This window comes from Hoplias malabaricus, chromosome 13, assembly GCF_029633855.1.
Source record: "Hoplias malabaricus isolate fHopMal1 chromosome 13, fHopMal1.hap1, whole genome shotgun sequence".
In the NCBI taxonomy this organism is placed as follows: Eukaryota; Metazoa; Chordata; class Actinopteri; order Characiformes; family Erythrinidae; genus Hoplias; species Hoplias malabaricus.
The window spans coordinates 29771739-29795367 of record NC_089812.1 but is presented as its reverse complement, the minus strand read 5'-3'; the positions used below and the strand labels follow the sequence as shown (position 1 = coordinate 29795367).

Genomic DNA, 23629 nt, shown 5'->3' with positions numbered 1-23629 from the left:
AAGCATTGTCAGTGAACACAATCCACCGTGCCATCTGCCCTTGCCAGCTGAAACTCTACAGTGCACAGAGGTAGCCATTTCTAAGCAAGCTCCACAAGCTCAGACGTTTGCACTGGGCCAGGGGTCTTTTAAAATGGAGTGTTGTAAAATGGAAGACTGTTCTGTGGTCAGATGAGTCACGATTTGAAGTTCTTTATGGAACACTGGGACGCCATGTCATCCAGACCAGAGAGGACAAGAATAACCCAAGTTGTTATCAACGCTCCGTTCAGAAGCCTGCATCACTGATGGTATGGGATTGATTGAGTGCTTGTGGCATGGGCAGCTTGCATGTCTGGAAAGGCATCATTAATGCAGAGAACTATGTTCAGGTTCTAGAACAACATATGCTCCCATCTAGACGTCATCTCTTTCAGGGAAGACCCTGCATTTTTCAACAAGATAATGCCAGACCACATTTTGCAGCAATCACAACATCATGGCTACGTAGGGGAAGGATCCGGGTACTGAAATGGCAGCCTGCAGTCCAGATCTTTCACCTGTAGAGAACATTTGGTGCATCATGAAGAGGAAGGTTCGACAAAGAAGGCCCAATACAATTGAACAGTTAGAGGCCTGTATTAGACATGAATGGGAGAGCATTCCTACTTCTAAACTTGAGAAACTGGTCTCCTCTGTCCCCAGACATCTGTTGAGTGTTGTAAGAAGAAGGGGGGATGCCACACAGTGGTAAAAAATGGCCTTGTCCCAACTTTTTTGGGATTTGTTGACGACATGAAATTTGGAACAACATTTTTTTCCTTTAAAATGTTACATTTATTCAGATTAAACTTTTGATCTGTCATCTATGTTCTATTACGAATAAAATATTGACATTTGCCATCTCCACATCATTGCAATCAGTTTTTATTCACAATTTGTTTAGTGTCCCAACTTTTTTAGAATCCGGTTTGTAACTTTCACCTGGAACGTTTCAGACGAACATTAGGAGAACATTTATCAAGGTCAAGTAACGTCACTGTAAGAATATTTGCTTCTAACATTAGGAGAACCTTTACATAATGTTAGCCTAATTTGTGGGAACGTTCCCTGTTAGCTGGGCAGCTTCCACATAGAAACTTAAAAGAAAAGCATTTATCTTGGTATTCTAACATATTGGTATATATACAATTCTTGAAAATATTCTAAAACAATGAAATATACAAGCACAATATTCCTAATGTTTTAATACCAATATGATCAGTGCTCAGGATGTGGTATAAAAATCTAAAAAATGATTATAAATTTACTATGATTTTTGCTCATACCCAGTAAACAAGGAACGTCCCTGGACGTTCCAAATAGGTCTAAAAGTCAAAAACATATTTTAAACGTCAATGGACTTCCAAAATCCATCTTAATAAGTTAGTTAAGTGGTGACCAATCGATAACGTCAATGGACGTCCAAAATACGTCTAATAGTCGTCTATTCAATGTCTGTGTTTAGACGTCTTTTTAAGTTTCGTTTTCAACCTTAAGAGAACTTTGATTAGACGGCAGTCATTACGTTATTTCAACGTTGAATCAACGGCTAATTGTTTACTGGTTAGTGATTGCACTGATTCATAACAACTATGTTCATTTTTTAATGCTTCAAATGTATTTGTACAGTGCTTTTTACAACTGTGTGGCAAAGCAGCTTTACAAAATTCTGTACTGAGAAAAGATCAACAACATTTTTCTGAAAAAAAGAAAAGTAATACTCTTTCCAATATATGACGGCGTTTCTAGTAATGACCACCCGTTTTCAGACAACCCCCGCCCCTCACTCAGAGTCACATTTGCGAGTTGCTGCTGCCAGTCAATACACTGCATTAGAATCCCAGCTGAAAATAACTGACAACTCTTTGCAGATATTTGATACTTATTTTCATTTATTTTCGTGTATTCTGCTGATAAATGTTATAGCTTGTGGAATCCGCATTATGTTTGTTTGTTTATTTGACCTTTGGCTCTTTTCACGAGTGGGAGATCAGTTGGTCAGTTGAATTTAGGTTTGAGAGGCGATCTGAGACCTCGGCTCAATTCTAGCCCCGCCCTTCAGGTTGCCTGGATATGGGTGGAGAAATCGATGCTCTTCTTTCTCTTCCGCATTGCCACAGCTCCAGGGTTTTAAGGGAGAGTTTAATACATAAAGTGTCCACTACAGCCCTTACGAACCGTCACACGGACGCAGAACACAATCCCCTGACCAGGTAAGTTTGCTTATGTTCATTTATTTTATGTAGTCGTCTATGACGTCACTGCGAACTCGTCGCTAACTGTGCCACAGTGGTGTTTACGTCTCCTGGCAGTGACTTTGAGCTTGGAGCTACAGAAACAGAGGCGTCAGTGAATTTCAGGTATTGCAGAAGTAACCTTTTAATAACCGTGCTACTTAAAACGAGAAAAACACCTTTAAATCCCTGTAACACTCCCGTGTGTAAAGTGCATTCTAATACCCATAATGAAAAGTAAATGTAGTCCATACCAATATAAACTGCTTTGTCTGCTCCCAACAACTTTAGCACTACTGCTTAGTGCCGCACATTTTTAGCCGAACAACAGTATGCGGAAAAATCCATCTTTGTCTTGACTTGATTAGTTAAAGGGGCATTACGTAGAAAGTCCATATAAAACACATCCATTACAACTCCATCTTGGTATCTAGTTGCTCTCAATAAGTACAACCCGTGTGTTGTTTAATCTCCTTTTTACTCATATTATTCAGTTTAAATATGAATGTGCCAGTGTTTGAGCATAATAAATAATGACGGGATCATATTACGCCACGTAGTGATGAATGCGTGACTTGACAGGTGCCGTGTGTAAGCTTCTCTGAGCCATGTTTGTGTAAAACCTGGTTGCTGTTTGAGAAAGGGCAGGTTAAAGGGTGGTTTAGAGTAATAATAAAGCCTTGGCAATCATTCAAAACTGTAACCTGTATTTGAGGCCTCATTTCTTCATGCCATAGATGGATTATGGGCCCTCCACCCAGGTTTGTTTGGACTGGGATTGTGTAAGTCATTTGTCAGTTTGTCATCTGTGTTACACAGAGGAGGGCAGTATGATGATATTTTGGTATGTGGTCAATTATGAGGATATTGGTTATGCTTACAAACTCTCAAAAAGGAGAAGGTAAGACGTGTTCAGCTTCCTTTCCCCAATCCTATTTGTCAAACTGGGTATCTGCTAGTTAACAGAGCTGGGCAGTTAGTGTTCTCCTGCAAGCATGTTCATCTGTCCAGTGGCAGGACTTATTATTAAGTGGCATACTTAAAGACATTGTGTGATTAGCGGAGTTATGAATAGGCTAAATTAAGTAAAAATGTGATATTATAATTTTGTCATATCAACCATCCAGTGCCATCGATTCTTACTATTGATTCCTTTGTCATCAATAATGTTTGGATGGTAAAATTGTGCTATGTCAGTTAAAAGTATCCTGAGTCATGAAATTCTTTCAAGTGATTTAATAAGAGGATCCACCATGTTCCAAAGTTCATGGAAGCTTTATGAATAGGAGTGAGATTACATCAGAGACGTCTACTCATTTTGACCTTCTGTATCTTAAAAAACAGTGATTTCAGGTGGGTTTCTTAGTAACACTATCATGATTATGGACCATAAGAGATAAGTAATGTGAGGCATGTTCTGTCTTCAAATTCAGCTCTGCCCCAATGCAGTGTGGTTCCTCACCTACAAATAATTCAGTTATTTTATTAAGGTGGAATGGTATGTTTGAGGCAAAAAAAATGTTGTTTGTACATGGCTGAAGTTTAAATTGTCGCTGTTACATTTACCACAAAAACTCATTTGTAACTTGAAAAGTTTCTTTTAGTAGCACTTTCAGTTTGTGTTTACTTTCATGCAGTCAGCACTCTTTTTAGTTAGATCCATCTACAGGAAAAATAAGTCAAAATTACCCACCTATGAAGCAGGAAAAAGCAAAAGCACAGGAGAATCTCATCTCGGTTCATGCTATTCAATGATTGGAGGGATCTTTGTCTAAAAACCTGCAAAATTAAGTTGTTTTTTTTCTTTGAGCAGAGAGAGAAAGCCTAGCATTCTAGACTGAAACACTTAGTTTTTTATACCCATTTTCAGACATTAGGGCTTCATACACATTAGACCATTTTTGAGCAAATAATGAGAAAACATCCACTGAATGATATAAAAAGACTACCAAAAAAAAAGTTTAAATGAAGAAAACGTAAAAAAAAAAAAAATGAAGTTAAGAAGACTTGTGGAGGTCATGCACTTTAAGATTGACAGTGTTTTCATTAAAGCAAAGAGTGTACAAAAAAGTAAAAGGACTTTTTCACTCAAATTCTTGTGCTAATAATATTATTTGTAAACACATTTTCGAGATAGAGCCCAGTTACAAAATTTAGTACAGATTCTATATGCATGTTTAAGATGCTATGCACAGTTAGGAACAGATAAATATATAATTTTGGGTGTAAGCTCAACTACTTTGGTAGTTTAATGAAAATACAAGGCCTTACAGCACTTGACTGCAGAAGTGAATAACGCATACAGGGGTTGGACAATGAAACTGAAACACCTGTTTTAGACCACAATAATTTATTAGTATGGTGTAGGGCAGGGGTGTCAAACTAGATCCACGGAAGGCCGTGTGGGTGCAGGTTTTCTTTCCAACCACGCAGAAACCACACCTCATTCCACCTGTTTTTAATCATTGGATCTAATCAGTAGATCTTGACTTTCAGTAGTGTGGGGCTTTTGCGTGGTTGGAAAGAAAACCTGCACCCACACGGCCCTCCGTGGATCTAGTTTGACACCTGTGGTGTAGGGCCTTCTTTTGCGGCCAATGCAGCGTCAATTCGTCTTGAGAATGACATATACAAGTCCTGCACAGTGGTCAGAGGGATTTTAAGCCATTCTTCTTGCAGGATAGTGGCCAGGTCACTACGTGATGCTGGTGGAGGAAAACGTTTCCTGACTCGCTCCTCCAAAACACCCCAAAGTGGCTCAATAATATTTAGATCTGGTGACTGTGCAGGCCATGGGAGATGTTCAACTTCACTTTCATGTTCATCAAACCAATCTTACACACAGTCTTGCTGTGTGTATTGGTGCATTGTCGTCCTGATACATGGCACCGCCTTCAGGACACAATGTTTGAACCATTGGATGCACATGGTCTTACTGGTGCAATGTGCAATGTGCAATGAAGATTGGTCACCAGGCTGCTCCAATTTAGCCATGAAACCTCCCACACTAAAATGACAGGTGTTTCAGTTTCATTGTCTAACCCCTGTATATCTGGCAAGCCCTTTGACCAAACTGGTTAGTTCTGGTTGCACAGAAAAGGAATCAACCTGGTTTCATATTTTAAGTCACATGTTCACAGTATTTACAAGTAAGGTTGTTTTTAAACTATTTGAAGGCACATACCAAGGGACTGCTCACCTCCACTCATGACATTTGAGTTATTCTGAAACTAAGAATTAGAATTAACATGTGAAATAATGTGAACTAATGGAAAAAAAAAACATTATATAAAATGTTTACTATGTACTTGGAAATCTCTGCTCAGTATTTTATGTCATATAAGATTCTGGAGATGGCTTGATCAAAAAGTAAATGTTGTAATATGTCGTTTCTCAGGTTATGTCAAAGAGACCTACACCCAGTCAAATGGACACTGAACGCACTGACTCCTCAATCATCAGGATCCCACCCCACCACTACATCCATGTGCTGGATCAGAACACCAATATTGCCCGGGTGGAGATAGGTCCTCTCACTTACATCCGCCAGGACAATGAAAGGTACTCTCACACACACCACACAATACCCACCCTATCCGGACTGTTCTTGATATTGTCTCTGTATCGTCTCAGACATCTCAGACAGTCCTGCTCAGCGTTCTGTGGTTATGCATTGTACATTATTCCTTAAGTAAGAAATCATTGACTTGTGTAACTGTAGCCATTTCTTTGGCCTAAAAACAATTTCTTTAAATTAAATTACTCAGTTTAATTACAATTGATTACATTATTTTGGTGTGAATCAGTTATTTTAAAAAATCCACTAAGTACAAAAAAGGGATTGCAGAAATGTTTTTCTCCGTAGTGGAACTAACCATAGTTTTCATTGGAATAGCTTTAGCATTTTGAAATAACCTCATTATGTAATAATATAAAACATGCTTTAAAGAGTATTACTGTATTTGATTTTAGCCTGTTTTCCCCTAACCTAGTTGCATTATGATACAGTGTCTTTGCACTAATGGACTAAGTTATGTGCGATTTCATTGTGACTGCGACACTACCTGCTGCGCCACCGTGCTGCCCATTTTACTTGTTATTTTAATTAAATCTTTAAAAAATGTACCCAAAAACAGGGTTCTTACTTACTTTTCATTTAATTTAATTCAACAAATTTTGCAGATGTCTCTTAAGTGTAGTTGTTCTAATCATCAGTCCTATGCACAATTTTGGATATTTTTTTGTCAAATCACTGTTTCTTTCTAAATTAAATAAATAAATATTTTAAATACACAAACAAATCCAGATAAATAACAAATGCCTGTTTCAGTGCACAGTTCCTGTTTATATTTTGAATGTAGCAAGTAAGTATATATTGTGCAGGAGAACTGGTGAAAAATGGTATACGTATTTACATCTGTATTCTGTGGTTTGACTTTTAACTTACTTTCACTTAGAAAGTCTACTACGTCTGGGTCTCATAACTTTGTTCATGTGAAAACCCTCCTATTTGTGAAATGTCAGGGGAGTGTTTTTCTGTAAAGGTTTAAAGGCTAAGCACCACTTAATGGACCTCCATAAATATTACATTATTTTAGTTACTGACATATATAAGTATAAAATAAAATGAAAATAGCAGCTTAATTTGCTTTAAAACTGACAATTTTATTAAATTTACGGAAAAACCCGAGCTCGCTACGGAAATTCTTGAACGCAACCGTGACGTCACTTGTGGGCAACAGCTGAACAACGCCGCGGTAAAACACCGTTATGACTGACTGTTATGACAGTATCTAGCTAAATAACCAACATTATTCATGACAATAGTCTAGCAATAAGCTAAACTCAAATGTAGAGGTACCGTTATTCTTGTAAATGTGATCGAAGTCCAACTCGAATTCATCCGACACTATAAACCTCCGTAATGCAGCTACGTAGCCGAGTATAATCTGAGCCACCGAGTTTAGCGAGTCAAGCTAACGTTAACCAACACCAACTAAAACAGGCGAAGTGAGTGTCCTTACCCTGTTTACCTCCATGTTACAGAGGCTCTTGAACACCTTTCGTTGGTGTCCTTACATGCCCATATTGTTGGAAAAGCGCCAGTGAAATGAGCTACAGATAACGGAGTGAGCGGATGGTCCTTTCCAAAGTGCCCGTTTAAAGTTGACAAATTTAGTCCATTTTCTGGATATTTTTGTTGTCCACCACCTACGTCACATGCAAGACGCCTATTAGAGTTTCCAAACACCGTTGGGGGGGTGTCAACAGTCTTTGAAACATTATTCCTTGAATTAATAAGAAATAACGTGTTTTCTGACTATCAATAAACACAAGTTAGGAACTCAAATTCCACTGTATTTATTTGTTTGACACTTTCATAGAGCTGGTGCTTAGCTATATCATGTTTTTGGATTTGTCCAAAAAGATTTTTGGATAGGATGGTAAACATTCTTATGAAAATACTTTTTAAAAGTACATTTTTTTTATTGAAATCTGTCAGTTGTGTATGTTCATTATCAAATCTCTCACACTTTGGGTTGCTTTAAGCTGTCTTACTAATATCAGTTTAATATTTTGTTTAATTGATCGCTCTAATCACTCTTGTCCACCTGCAGGGTCCTCTTCACCCCCACCCGGATGATTATGATCCCTCCTCGTCATTACTGCGTAATATTGAACCCTGTGGTCCGTGACGATGAAGGCGATGTCCAGTTTGACACCGCTGGCCAGGCCAAACTTCGCCATGCTGACCTGGAGATCCGTCTGGCCCAGGACCCCTTTCCCCTCTTCCCTGGAGAAGAGATCCAGAAGGTGTGCATTTTACTTCTCTCAAGTCCTTTAAGTTCCTGATCACAGGTTTTGAATGTGATCTGACGTAATTTGTTTATTTTAATAATCTAGCTATGTGTTACTTCACATCTTTTAAATAAAAAGTACAAACTTTATGAACTGGGTGTGTCCAAAAATGTAAAGTTTTTGAAATGAATCTTATATGTGTTTTCAAATGGCTTTTTAATTAACTATTAATACATTAATATAATTTTTCCTGTCTTTGTCTTGCAGAATGTGACTCCGCTGCAAATCGTGTATCCTGATACTGCCCTGAGGCTCCAGGCTCTCTTGGACTTTGAGGAAGAGAACGGAGAGAAGCGTGTGGCTGGAGATGAGTGGCTGTTTGAAGGGCCAGGTAATTTCCACCTCCATTTATATCTCTTTCCTTTTGCAAAATAATTTGCATTCATCTCACTATTCAAATTAAGAAACATTACTACACTCAGTACCCACATTATTATGGGAAACTGTGCAACAAGTGTCTTTTGTTCATTCGAAGGGCCCATGTTTGGCAGTGGTATGTTGTGTTGAAATGAGCCTGATGCTCTCTGAGCCAATCCAAACTCCAAGCCAAGCTCTGAGTTTCATAAACTGAAAGTATGCCCCAATATATTTTTCTGTCTGATTTCTGTCACAACTATGAACAGCTTAATATTTTTCAAATGTCCAGTTAACCCACAGCAGTGTAACCTGTCCCAATAATGCTGAAGTAATGAGTGTTGTTAGTGAAAACAGCCTGCCCAGAGTTATTAGATTGGAAAAAGAAAGAGAAAGCAATTAAATGTTTTTGTTTTGTATGGTCAACAATCAAATGTATCACTGCAATCTTCCAAATAATCCACAGATATGAACAGAGTGGCTGAAGTTTTATTTTTTTTCCTGCAGGAACATACATACCGAGGAAGGAGGTGGTAGTACTAGAGACCATTAAAGCCACAGTCATCAGAGAAAACCAGGCTATTCGCCTCCGAGCTCGCAAAGAGGGCGTGGACCGCAGTGGAACTCGCAGAGTTACAGGTTAGATATATATATATATATATATATATATATATATATATATATACACAGACACACAAAATATCTTTGCTTGTATAAAGTAGAATGATTCGCATATCAATATTTTGCATGTGTTGTGATGGACTGGCACCTAGTCCAGAGTGTGTTCTTCTCAGTGACACCGGCTAGGCTCTGGAGCCCTGTGATGACACTTTTACAGAAGACGAATGAATAAATTTATGTTGTATGTGTTGACAGGTGAGGAGTGGCAGGTTTGTAAGGTGGGTGCATACCTGCCTGGGGCACACGAAGAGGTCATTGATATTGTGAATGCTTTCATCCTCACTGACAAGGTACGATTTTCTCTCTTTTTGTCTGTCTGTCTCTTTCTGTCTTTGTTTGTTTCTTTCATTCATTCTCTTTCTTTCTCTTTTGCTCTGTCAGTCTCTGTATCTTCTCTCTCTCTCTCTCTGATTCCCTCTCTTGTGGGTAAAGACATTAAATTGGTTTTACAGTTTTACTGAAAGGTCAGAATCGTAAGGTTCATGAGACTAATAAATTTGTAAGTCTTAAGAGACATGGCTAGAATGTCTTGTACTACTCATTTAATTACTGTTTTAATCCTGTCTCTCTGTGTGTGTGTGTGTGTGTGTGTGTGTGTGTGTGTGTTACAGAATGCTCTACATGTGCGAGCTCTGAGGCCATTCAAGGATGCTGGTGGACGGGACAGAAGGACAGGGGAGGAGTGGCTGGTCACTGTGGCAGACAGGGAGGCTCACATCCCCTCCGTGGCTGAGGAGGTGGTGGGGGTGGTGGATGTGACCACGCTGAGCAGCAGACAGTACTGCGTGATTTTGGACCCTGTGGGAGTAGATGGCAAGCCCCAGCTCGGACAGAAGAGAGTGGTGAAGGTGCGTTCATCCTCCACTTCCTCACATCATAGCCTCTAGCCTTAGCAGTGTGACGATATTCTTCTTTACATTGTTAAGCTTATTATTTTACAACTACATTAAATTTGAATTGATCAACAAAAGTGTCTGGCATAATAATACTCCAGTAAGCATATCTACAGTTTCTCTTAACTAAGAGTTAGCTCAGTCTTATGCAGATTTATTATATTTGAAACCAATTTTGTTGTCATAATGGTAATGGCATAAGTAGATATGGCATTGTAGAATATTAATAAATGTAATTTATTTGAAGACATTTAAATTAGAAAAATGATCGCAGATCCTTCATATCATTGCTAATTATAAAGTCATTGATAATTGTTATCTGTGCAGTTAATAATAAACATAAATCTTTTCTTCTTCAAATAAAATATGCATGTTATTTTCACCTTAAAGGGCGAGCGTTCATTCTTCCTGAGGCCTGGTGAGCATCTGGAGCAGGGCATTCAGGACGTATATGTGTTGTCTGAGGAAGAAGGTCTGGTGCTGCGTGCTGTGGAGGCCTTTGTAGACACAGAAGCGGTAAGAATTACAAACAGATAAACAAAAGAAGACTTGAGCATAGACTTTTTTGTGAAAGATAAATCGATGACAGTGCCACAGGAGGCAAACAGAACATGACAATTCTCTCTGTGCTACAAAGTGCATATTACTGTACTTGTACAGCCAGAATACTAACAATGTGTTTCTTCACCTGTAGCTGCCAGTAATGCTCACGCCCCACAAAACCCACATCACACACCCTCACAAAGCATGTAGCCTTTCAGAAATATTACACACCCTGTCATTTATCTTTCACATTTTAAAAAGCCAAGTTCACTGATTACACTAAAAACTGTAGAGAAATTGCTGCTCACTAATGTTCGGCTCTACTGTTCTAGTGTGTGTGAACCTTTTAAGTTTTTGTAGAGGCTATAAAAATCATTAGATATCTGCTCTGTGTTTCTGTATTACCTTTAAATTTAAAATACTATACACTGAAATATTAATGTAGTTTTGTTATTAATATTAAAAATTGAAACGCTTTCAGAAGGTAGACATTATTAAGGTACATTATTAGTCACTAAAGGTCCAAACAGTGTAAATGTACTTTTTAAACAGAACAACACTGGTTTTAAGGTCCAGTTGTGTTCCCTAAAGATACATACATGCTTTTCTCCAAAGGAAGACACATTTGTGTCTTTCATTATAGATCTGTGTAAAAATAAAATAGAATAAGGTACCATTATGTTCCCTAACTAAAGGTCCAAACTATATGTACACTTGAGGGTTACACCACAGAGACAGTTTTTCTGACACTTTGTGATTATAGGAGAATATTATAATGTCCTTGTAATATGCTTAAGTCCCAAAAAAATCTGTGTTTTTAATGATGTGATTATTAATTTAATTATCATTTTAATGAAGTGATTATTGAAGTTAATTATCATTAACATTTATTTGTACATAGTAGAGTCATAGTACTTGACAAAGAGTGTAAAAGATTTCATTTAACTTTAAAAAACAAATAAACAAAAAAAAAAAACAGTTTGTGTTTTTCCCATGAGAACACAGAGTGAAGCACAAGACAAACCAGAAGCAGTAACCACAAAGTGTGTTATTTAGGGCACAGTGTGGTGAGGAGGAGTGAGTCAGAGTAAGAACTAGAATAATTTGTTTGTGTGGGTTTTTTTTTTTTTTTTCTTTTTGTTTTTTGGGGGGGGTTGGACAAAAAGCCATTCATTACCACCTACAGGCCTGAAAAGGCTTAATAAGTTAATTGCAAAGGCTCTGGGAAATGCATAATTACCTCTACTTACTGCTTAGTAATTTGTAATAAGCAGCTACTGCATGACTTGCTATATTCAGTAACATCTACTAGATTGATAAGGCTTAATAAAACCATAATAACGGACAGTTATATTGTTAATAGCACTCTAACATGAGCTTATCTGTTCTTCCACATTTTTGAATGCTTATACATAATGGAAGGTCTTGATAATAAGACAGAATAATAATAACATAATAACAGAAATAATGGCGATAGCCTGAATCATTAACTCACCCTTTTTTGTCTCTCCCCCTCTTTACTATTTAATCCCCATCCTCCATTTTTATGTTATTTTGTTTGTTTCTTTCTTTAATTTTGCAATTATGTTGTACACTTGTTTGCTGCTTATTTGTGATGCATTTTTATGCGTACATAAACACCATTACATATAATATGCAGACACACATGTGCATGATTCATGTGCAGCAGTGTCTGTCCCCACCTGCCAGAAGCCGTTGCCATTGTTCCCCTTCCCTTCTTCTCTGTCTCACCCCTTCTTTCCCCCTCTCTCCTCATCAGCAAGAAGAAGATGGTGAAAAGGAGGCCACGGCCAAAAGAGCTGGGGTGCAGCGTCGCCCCGGTGATCGATGGATGCTTCGAGGGCCGATTGAATATGTACCACCTGTCACTGTGGAAGTGGTCCTGCGCCAGCAGGCCATCCCGCTAGATGAGAACGAGGGAATCTATGTGCGGGACATTAAGACTGGAAAGGTGTGTGCCATAGTCTAGTCTACACAGTATCGGGGGGGGGGGATAATATATATATATATATATATATATATATATATATATATATATATATATATATATATATATATATATATATATATATATACAGATTCCTGCTAATTTGCACAAACTTGAAGAAATTCTTTTGAATGAGACAACAACGTACTTAAAGTTGTGCTGAATACATACAATTTCAAAATTCAGAATTTTGTATTTAATGTAATATGTAAGTTTAAGTAAAATATATTAATCATTTGTCACAGACAATGGTCACAAAGTGCTTTACAAAATAGGTCCTCCTTCACAACTTAAAGTTAACAAACATAACAATAAAACATAAAATACACATTGTAAGACCATAAAGTATGAGATATTGTGCCTGATGCATTATCCAAATGCTTGCTTACAAAGTCTTTTAATTGCTTTTTAAAAGACTCCAACGAATCAGCAACTTTTAAAAAGTTGAGTAGTGTATTCCATAATTTAGGAGCAACAACTTCAAATGCTTGATCCCCACGGGTCTTCAGTCGAGAACATGGAATAGATAGCAGATTCAAGTTACTTGACCCAAAAGAACATGCTGATACATGTGAATGAAGTAGGTCGGATATATACATGGGAGCCTGACCATGCAATGCCCTATAAGTAAGGGGACGGATTTTAAACTGAAACCTTTGCTCGACAGGAAGCCTATGCAGAGATATTAATAATGGAGTTATATGAGATTGTCTTTTTGACCTAGTAAGCAATCTAGCTGCAGCATTCTGTATTGCCTGCAAGTGGTTAGGAGCAGACATGCTAAACGAGGAGAAGAGTGTATTACAGTTATCAATGGGAGATGAAATGAAAGCACGAATAGTCATCTCTAGCTCTGCATTTGAAACTACAGATCTCAATCTACTGATGTTTCTCAAATGAAAGAAACAGAATCTTGTCAGCTGTTAAACATGTGTGTCAAACAAAAAGACTGCTCAAACATAACACCTAAGTTACACAAAATTAAGCGGACAGCAGGAGAAGGAGTCCCAAGAGATTATTTGGAGTCAAAGGAATCACTCACCAGGAATCAGGAGCACCAATCAGAACCTCCATCTTGTCAGCATTTAGATGTAAGAAATTCTCAGCCATCCAGTCCCTGATAGCATCCAGACAGTCAATTAGTATGACTGTCCTATGTAAATTTTGGATTTCACTAGGTCAAAATGAAAGTTGAAGCCGAATTGTCATTAGCAAATAAATGATAAGCAATAATAAAACTATTATCTGTTCCAAAGGCAGCATATAAAGAGAAAATAACAAAATATGAAGAGAAAATATTGGCCCCAGAACAGAACCCTGCGGAACTCCACAAGACAGTGGAGCAGATTCAGAGACGTTTCCAATTGTCACAGCAAAGCTTCTCTCAGTAAAATGTGATGTAAACCATTTTAGTACTGTACCAGATAAGCCCAACCAATCCCTTAACCTATCAATTAAGATACGATGGTCTACAGTATCAAACGCAGAGCTGATGTCAAGCAATACCAAAACTGAAACATCACCTACATCTGAGGACATTAACAATTCATTAGAGACCCTCAGAAGGGCTGTCTTAGTAGAGTGACGTTTGCGAAAACCATACTGAAACTTATCATACTTCTTTTTAAACCTGTCATGTGTTGTTGGCTCAGGTTATCTGGGTGGTACACAGGGCTTGTCGTTAAGAATGTAAACCAGCGGTGATCACACTAGTCTCCCTGACAAAGGAAGCATTTACTGACCTCTGTCTCCACCCACAGAGTGCTTGTGAAATGTTTATAGAGTACAGTGGACCCACCCTGTTGTTACAAAGCCCTTGCACTGATTATATTTGATGGTGGGTGGGTTATTGATAACTGGTATGTAAACATACCTGTCAAACATATGATGAAGCATGTTTTATGGTAAGAAAAGCAAGGTATGTGGTGGATCTGGCATTGTGAGTACATGTGAAATGTGACCACATATATGCAATAATGGAGTGGATGTATCTACTTTAATATTTGATTTTCTTAATCCTATGCTGATTCCTATGTGTTTTAAATTGAAATGAATTGCTGAGCTGCTTGTTTGTTTCATGGGGCTGTGCAGGTGAGGGCTGTGATTGGCCACACCTACATGCTGACTCAGGATGAGGAACTGTGGGAGAAGGAGCTGCCCCCAAATGTGGAGGTTCTGCTGAACAGCTCACGGGACCCTCTGTCCGGACGCTCTGAAAGAGACCAAGGTGGACTCAACGGCCCACGAGACAAAACCAGAGTGGTGTCCTTTCGCGTCCCTCACAATGCTGCAGTCCAGGTGTACGACTACAGAGAGAAGAAGGCTAGGTATGTATGGTTGGGTTTTTTTGGGAGTGTTTAACATACTCAAAAAGATGCTGAAACCACACTATATAACTCTTTGAGTTAATATTAGCTTTATAGAAATCAACATTTCATGGGGTTTGTACAGTGTACAAAATGTACTGGATTTTATTGGCTTCCTAAGCTAATCTGTTACCATAAACTGAATGTTAGTCAAGATGCAGTAGAATAGAACACAATAAATATAAATCATAGACAACTTTATGTGGACACCAGCAACTCGAAACCAGATGTGTTTGTCAAACAATTCTAAATCCCTGGGTGTCCCCTCTTGCTGCTACAATACCCCGTTACTCTTCTGGGAGAGCTTTGTTCCACCTGACTTTGCTTTAAGGAAATGTATGATTCTAAAATGATACTGTGCTGTAGCACCCTCTTTATGACTAAGAGGCACATGATATATGACTTATTAATATGACTAGGAGGCCAGACAAAACAGAAGAGCCCCAGGCCATTATTTATGGGCTACTCAGTTACTGAGCTCTTAAGTATGGCCCATTGTGCTACAAGAGATTTGATTTTATACACCTCTTAGCAGTGGGTGAGGCTGAAACATCCAGTCTTAATAATTAGAAATGTTTGGCCATATTGGAAACAAGCACAAATTCTAAGTTTAAAAGGGTACAAAGGTTAAACTAGTCATCTGTACACACAAACAAAAACAAACACTCAATGTTTGTGATCTAACTAGGATCTGCTGCTGTTTTCCTTCTCTGGTAGCTAAAAAGTGCTCTTACAGTGTTACACATCATCTTGCCTACGTAATCAGAGTCACTAATGCATGTCAGGGGATACTTGCAGATTTTACATTAGGGGAATGCTGACTGTTTTGTAAGGTTTCCTTTTACACATGCTATCCCCCACCATTAAGTTTTTTTACTATTTACTTGAATATGACACTTCAACAGACAGGTGCAGGATGAAGGGGTGCATATAAATATAAGTCATGAGTCTTTGAGGCATTTCAGATATCAGTGTTATAATAAACATAACCTATGTAAATTCTAAACATAACGTGTTTGTCACGTAATAGATCTCTAGAAACCTTAGACTTAGATACACTCTGATTTACAGTACTGCTCTTGAAACATTGACAGTTTTGCCTAACACTATCTTGCTCTAACTTCCTCTCTATTTTGAAGACTACAGAGTAGTATGTGACTAATGTAAATTTACATACATGTTTTATAGTGTAAAAAAAACACTTCTTCTTATTGGAAAATGTTTTTCCATGGTTGATTTTAACATGGGCAGCACAGTGGCGCAACAGCTCCAGGGACCTGGAGGTTGCGGGTTTGATTCCCGCTCCGGGTGACTGTCTGTGAGGAGTGTGGTGTGTTCTCCCTGTGTCTGCGTGGGTTTCCTCCGGGTGCTCCGCTTTCCTCCCACAGTCCAAAAACACACGTTGGTAGGTGGATTGGCGACTCAAAAGTGTCCGTAGGTATGTGTGTGTGTGTGTCTGTGTTGCCCTGTGAAGGACTGACGCCCCCTCCAGGGTGTATTCCTGCCTTGTGCCCAATGATTCCAGGTAGGCTCTGGACCCACTGCGACCCTGAACTGGATAAGCTCCAATATTTCTATTTCAATTATTGTCCTTTGACTTTCTCATTCCAATACCTGGGGAGAAAAAAGCCTTTTCTCTGATGTGTGTTTGTGTGTTTATTTTAGTAAAAGCGATGGCTACATCTCAAAAATATAATTTATTTTTCAGGGTAGTGTTTGGGCCCGATCTTGTGATGCTGGGTCCAGATGAGCAGTTCACTGTGTTGTCCCTGTCTGGTGACAAGCCCAAACGGCCCAACGTCATTAAAGCCATCTGCCTGCTGCTTGGCCCAGACTTTTGCACCGACATCATCACCATAGAAACGGCTGACCATGCTCGCCTTCAGCTCCAGCTCTCATACAACTGGTAACATGTCCATCTGTCTGTCTGTCTGTATGATTCTGGCTCTTTGTGATAAATCCACCCTACAGGTTTCCATAAAGATGCATTTGTTTTTCGGTGCATATAAATCCAGCAGTGCCCTGCAGCAAAATGTATCTGGTATCTTGGCCTTTAACATGGCTGTAAGTAACATTACTGCAGATAATATAGTATTACTGCCATGCCATGTCCAATACACTTCAGCGTGTCAAAGATTAGTGCACTGATTTTGTTTATTTTGATGTTTCAAATGGCCATGCATACACTATCTCCTCCCCACTCTTCATCAAGCCATCATTTTCTTTAAATTGTTCCTCACTTTTCTCTCAGTTCCATTTCCTGCTTTGTCTCTGTGTTACATTTACTATGTACATGTCTCGATTAGTGATATTTTTACTTTTTATTTACAAAGGCAAGTAGATTTACTCCCAAATAGAGCATACCTGATACACAGATTTCAATGTATTTACTAAAGTATAATAATTAAGTTCTCTCCTTCTTTACCCCTTGCGCTCTCTCTCTCTCTCTCTCTCTCTCTCTCTCTCTCTCTCTCTCTCTCTCTCCTATCCCAACCTTCAGGCACTTCGATATAAAGAACCGTTCTGACCCTGCGCAGGCAACTGCTCTGTTCTCTGTTCCTGACTTTGTAGGGGATGCCTGTAAAGCCATTGCTTCCAGGATCAGAGGAGCCGTGGCTTCAGTGCAGTTTGATGACTTCCACAAGGTCTCTGTCAAAGTCTGCTTTATTTTCATTCCTTTCTGCCACAGCCACCCAGTTCCTTTCACATAGAACAGTAGCATAAGATTTTATAAAATATACAAAACCCCAATGGCATATAATGTAATTTGTTGTCATGCCAATATTAGGAATGCTGGGTTTAAGCCATGGCTTCATCTGAATAATGAATTTGTTTTTTGAAAATCACTGTTTTGAACCTGATATTAAATTAAAACATTGCCAAAGCTGATATCGGTCCCATTTATATTCCCCAATAACACTGGACACTCTCTAAATTATAAATATTGATATGCAAGCACACTGTACACATGGATAATCATCCTTACCAAAATGAACGTGTTCTCAAGACATTCTTTAACACAATCTCTGAAATTAGAAAGATATTTGCCTCTAAATAAACTGTAAAGTGTAAACACTATTCCGGAGAATTGTTTAATTGAATTGGTCAGGATGTGCAGAATCTGTTATATCTGAACATTGTCAGCCACATACTTCCTTGGACTCTTTTGAATTTGCTATTGGTTATTATAATATTGATATTTCTATATTGTGCCAATGCACCTCTCATAAAGCATATTTTTATTGTGCCCCATGTGCTTCTTGAACAAACATAATATGAAAAGTTTCTTGGGGGCGGCACGGTGGTGCAGCAGGTAGTGTCGCAGTCACACGGCTCCAGGGACCTGGAGGTTGTGGGTTCAATTGCCGCTCCGGGTGACTGTCTGTGAGGAGTTGGTGTGTTCACCCAGTGTCCGCGTGGGTTTCCTCCGGGTGCTCCGGTTTCCTCCCACAGTCCAAAAATACATGATGCAGGTGGATTGGCGACTCAAAAGTGTCCGTAGGTGTGAGTGTGTGAGTGAATGTGTGTGTGTTTGTCTGTGTTGCCCTGTGAAGGACTGGCGCCCCCTCCAGGGTGTATTCCCGCCTTGCGCCCAATGATTCCAGGTAGGCTCTGGACCCACCGCGACCCTGAACTGGGGTTTCCCTGAGTTTCTTGGGGTGTTTTGAAACAAAAATATAAAGTTGTTATCTAATAAACACATTTTCTGTTCAAATGTATTGCAAACTGAAATTTCAACGACATCATCTGGAGTTTGGAAGAAAGTTGGAAAAAATGTTGGAATTTCTGTTATTTTATATTGAATTAATAAGTACTGGAAATAAAGTTAAAATGATCTTCCCCCTGATGTGTCATTTTCCAATTGCAGAACTCAAATCGTATCATCTGCTCAGCTGTGTTTGGCTTTGATGAGAAGCTGGCGGTGCGTTCCAATTTGCGTTTTAATCAGAATGGCCTGGTCATCAGCAGTGTGGATATCCAGTCTGTGGAGCCTGTTGATCAGCGCACACGAGATGCCCTTCAGAAGAGTGTCCAGCTGGCCATTGAGATCACCACCAACTCTCAGGAAGCTGCTGCTCGGTCAGAGGCTTTTATTTTATTTTTTGTTTGTTTGTTTTATTCTTTTTTTAAGTTATATTTTGTTTGCACTGTACTCTTAAGTCATATTGCATAATTTGCTTCAATCTGTTTGGTTCTTAAACTGTTACAATCTGCACTGGAGCAAACACTGACCTCAACCTTAATGTAGGTTTCACAACTGTAACCAAAAGAATGTATAATACACCTTAAGATTAATAACCTAATGCATATATACCTTATTGCGTTAAGACAGGAGAAAAGCCGTATTATATGTTTGTATAGTAAACATTTGTAAATTTAAAAATATTTATCATTTAATTAAAATCTTTGGCGTGTAAGTGTTTAAATCTTTTTTACACTTTACTAATTACATAAGTAAACAGTGTCTTCCTCTCATTTGCTTGATCACTCGCATATGTTTTTCTTCTCTTTCTAAGGCATGAGGCAGAGCGTCTGGAGCAGGAGGCTCGTGGTCGGCTTGAGAGACAGAGAATCACTGACCAGGCTGAGGCTGAGAAAGCCAGGAAAGAGCTGCTGGAACTGGAGGCACTCAGGTAATGGAGAACCTGCTTGATTTTCTCCCAAGTGAGTAGCATAGCAGCAAAATGTATTTAAAAAGCTAGTGATCAGTAGCTGGCACAAAGACTCGCTTTAACATGGATATATCATCATATGCATCATATCAAGGAAATGCACTACATGTCGCATAACTGCCACCACAAAAAATGACTGTCACAATTTGGCCATATTAGAGTCACTCAGAACCTTACATTGGCATTTTTCCTGCTTTCAAAACATCAACATCAAATACAGACTGTTCATTTACTGCCAAATTCGTCCCATGGCATTGTAACAACAAGATAATCAGTGTTTTCCACTTTACCTGCCAGTGCTTTTTATTTTTTGGCTGATCAGTGATACATATGTCTTGTTAAATATGGACACTTGAGTAATTGTGTGTGTGTGTGTGTGTAGTGCTGCAGTCGAGAGCACAGGAGCAGCAAAGGCTGAGGCACAATCCCGGGCAGAAGCAGCACGAATTCAGGGTGAAGCGGCTGTCAGTGAGGCCAAGCTTAAGGCAGAGGCTCAGAGAATTGAAGCGGTATGTCAAAGTGTCTTTATTCATCCTTCAATATTTACAGTTCCTCATTTTCCCTCTCATCCTACATCACTTCACCATCCCACTATAACACTGTCTTCTGCACTGAGGGATAGCAAGCAGTATCTTTCACGATGAATTAAATTCATTGTCACATTTCCTCTTGCCTTTTTCTTTACTTCTTAATTGGGCTCTGTGTTCCTTTTATTAGTTATTTTGTTGTCTTCATGTAGCATTCCTCTGCCATGGTGTTGCCCAATAATACTCCCTGCTACTACATGACTGATCTTTGTGAAGCTGATATTATCAGTCACTAAATATCTTTTTATTTTTCATCATTATTTAATATTATTCCACACAAGATTGTTTGCGCATTTAGAGAAACTGTGACATAAATAACCTGTTACTTTTATTTATATTAGGGTAAATATAAAGCCATGTTTCACCAAGGATTCTATAATGTATTTTTAAAGACATGTATACGTTTTATTCTAAATTATCGTACAAATGATATATAGAAATGTTATGTCTTTTTTCTATACCATTTATGCTCACCATATTTAAACACATTTGATCTTATTTTTTAAATAGCAGAATTAACAAAACATTTATCTCAAGGATAAAAATGGAACCAGACCTGTGTTTTTAAACCTTCAAACATTCTGATGAAATAAACCCATTCTGCAGGAAGCAGAGCTACAACGTCTGTCGAAAGCACGGGACCAGGAGCTCGGTTACAAGAAGGAACTGGACCATCTGGAGGTGCAGAAGCAACAACAACTGTCTGATATTGAGAGCCAGCGCTTCAAACAGCTTGTTGAGGCCATTGGCAGTGGTACTCTGACAGAAATGGCCAGGGCCGGCCCAGAACTCCAGGTAAACCACTCCACCACACACTCACACAGAGAGAGTGACGTGTAACCTGTAGCATACAATTAGAGATTATAAACCATGTGTTGCACTGCCTTCTTTTTTTATGCCCCTTTTACCTTGTTCTTCTATGGAAAGGAGCAACACATAGCGGGTATGATTTGGGTGGTGGATCATTTTCAGTGTCAGTTACTTGGTGGTGGTGTATTAGTTTGTGTTGTGCTGGTATGAGTGGCTCAGACAAAGCAGGGCTACTTGAGTATTTAAAACACTTAAAATGTCACTGCTTGACGGAAAATAGTCCACCAATCAAAAACATTCAACCAACAGTGTCATGTGACCATTGGTGAAGGCCTAAAAGATGACTAACACCAACTTTGCAGCAACAGATGGGTTACTGTCTTTGTCTTTACATCTAAACAAATCAAATCAAATCAAATTTATTTGTATAGCACCTTTTACAACTGACGTTGTCACAAAGCAGCTTCACCGTTTCAAAACAGAACATTTAAATCAAAGCCCAATGCAAGCAAGCCGAAGGCGACAGTGGCAAGGAAAAACTCCCTCGAGGCTGGAGGAAGACTCACAAAGGGGACCCATCCTCCTCTGATCAAACTATAGATTGAATTTTAAATGATCACCAATGAAGTGTCATTATGCTACATAATAATAATAAGGTGAGCAGCTGGTCTGGTTTGGGCCGTAGGAGAATCCAGCAAACAATCTTCCATCAGTGGGCCATCATTCTCTCAGAAAACAGTAAAACAGTAAAGGGGAAGCAGTTAGTTTAGTTGAGTGCAGCAGAGAATAAGAGCATGTGAATATTTTCATTAATGTAGTGACGGATCTGACTGTAACAGACTGGGAGGAGGGAACACCATGGACAAACTCCAGCAGTACTGTTGTGTCTGATCCACTATCAGAACAACACACACTAAAACACCACCACAATGTCAGTTTCACTGTAGCGAATGATCCTGAGAATGAAACACCCCCCCCAAACCATACCTACTCTGTGGTGGTCCTCGGTTGATCCTGGCCACTGGAAAAACAAGGTGAAAGGGGGCACCAGTGTATGCAGAAGAACAACAGATGGACAACAGTCTGTAATTGTAGAACTACAACATGCTCTTGTGTGGTCAGTGGAGCTGAGTGAATGGACAATGAGTGTAGAAACAAGAGGTGGTCATGATATGGTTGATCTGCATATATGTACATCATAATTATTGCCTGTTTTAAAGTCATTATGTTTATGAACTGCTCATACCTGGCCTTTCCCTGACCTCTGCTCTCTTTTTCTTCAGGTGAAATTGCTGCAAGCATTGGGTCTGAAGTCCACGCTAATCACAGATGGCTCTTCTCCTATCAGCTTGTTCACTACCGCCAACGGCCTCCTGGGGGCAATGAAGTCCAGTGAGAACCAATAAAGGAGCAAGAGAAAGTGATGGGAGTTTCCTGCAACTATATAAGATGTGCCTGAATACCACTTTCTATACTGTATATCACTGTGTGCAAACTTGATGTTTTTTTCATTTCTGTTATTCAGACTTTTTCACTTGCCTTATTCCTGACAAATATTGCACTCCAGGTATGAAAGCAGCACGTTAGTCTAATTGTTAAAGACTGGGCCTTTTCTCTGCTTTACACCTAAAACATGTACTTTCAGTACTGATGGTAATGTAGTATAGTTACTGCTCCTGTTTCCCCTCATGTAGCTCACTAGAGCTTGTACCAAAGTTTAACACACTATACTATCAGAATACCTCTACAGCCTGATGATAATAAAAGAAAGTGTATTTTACAAATGATGCATTGAATTGGCCTTCCTTTAGGTTAGAACATGCATGCAGTTAACCCAAAGATACGTGTACAGGCAATTTCTTGTAGGATGGATCTTTCACTTTTCAAAAACAAATAAACTTTCTGGTGTCTGTAAAAGTGTAGTCTACTATTGGTATAATTCCTTCCGCTGGGCTTGCCCTCTTGGTTCAGCTAATGGTCAGCATTAAGCCATCAAAATAAGACTGACAAATCTGCATCCACCATGTCACAAGCTTCACCCATTAATTGGTTAGAAGGCTTATTGGGTTGTTCAGTGTCCAATAATTAGACAGATAATCAATAAATAAATATATTATAAAATTAAAGGTTTTTAAAACCCCTATGCTTCAAGCTTCAAAACAAAATTACCATAATTAAAGTGATAGTTAAGCAAAACAGTTACAATTCACTAAAATTAAGCCAAGAAGTGGATTCATATATGTGTTTATTTTTACAGGAGAACGTGTATTATGTTCCCCCAAACATAGTCTTGCTCTATGTTTAAAAACGTTATTTGGACTTTTGAAATACTCCACTCGGGTCCCTTCTCCATTCTGCGCCACTGTCGGTGGCCGTTAAAAGCTTGGATATTCAGATGGACCCAGTCGAGAAGAACACCGTACACAAACTATAGGGACTATGTTATGGAGGAAGGATCTAGCCTGTAGCTCTTCCAGACCCATCATTTTCCCGGCGTGTTTAAATGTAAAACCGGTGTAGCGCGGGAAGTGGGTCACAGCCGAACAGTGGCGCCTGATGTGAATAATAAAAAGCTTTTACTGAGGCTAAGCGCGCCCAGC

General features: G+C 39.0%; 1 protein-coding gene across 3 annotated transcripts; it reads left to right on the top strand.

The window, feature by feature from the left end:
* Positions 1-2080: 2080 nt before the first annotated feature.
* mvp (major vault protein) lies at positions 2081-22937 on the top strand. 3 transcript variants are annotated; one of them, XM_066642719.1, is made up of 17 exons: positions 2081-2234; positions 5653-5816; positions 7874-8069; positions 8322-8445; positions 8976-9107; positions 9345-9439; positions 9761-9997; positions 10433-10558; positions 12366-12557; positions 14685-14920; positions 16668-16865; positions 17460-17604; positions 18828-19039; positions 19477-19593; positions 20015-20141; positions 20826-21014; positions 22313-22937. In XM_066642719.1, the coding sequence occupies exons 2-17, from the start codon at positions 5656-5658 to the stop codon at positions 22433-22435; spliced, it is 2610 nt and encodes an 869-aa protein (XP_066498816.1). In that variant the 5' UTR covers positions 2081-2234; positions 5653-5655; the 3' UTR covers positions 22436-22937. The 3 variants fall into 3 exon arrangements, with proteins under 3 accessions (XP_066498816.1, XP_066498817.1, XP_066498818.1); XM_066642720.1 differs by lacking the exon at positions 2081-2234 and adding an exon at positions 2293-2381; XM_066642721.1 differs by lacking the exons at positions 2081-2234; positions 5653-5816 and adding an exon at positions 6994-7012.
* Positions 22938-23629: the final 692 nt, after the last annotated feature.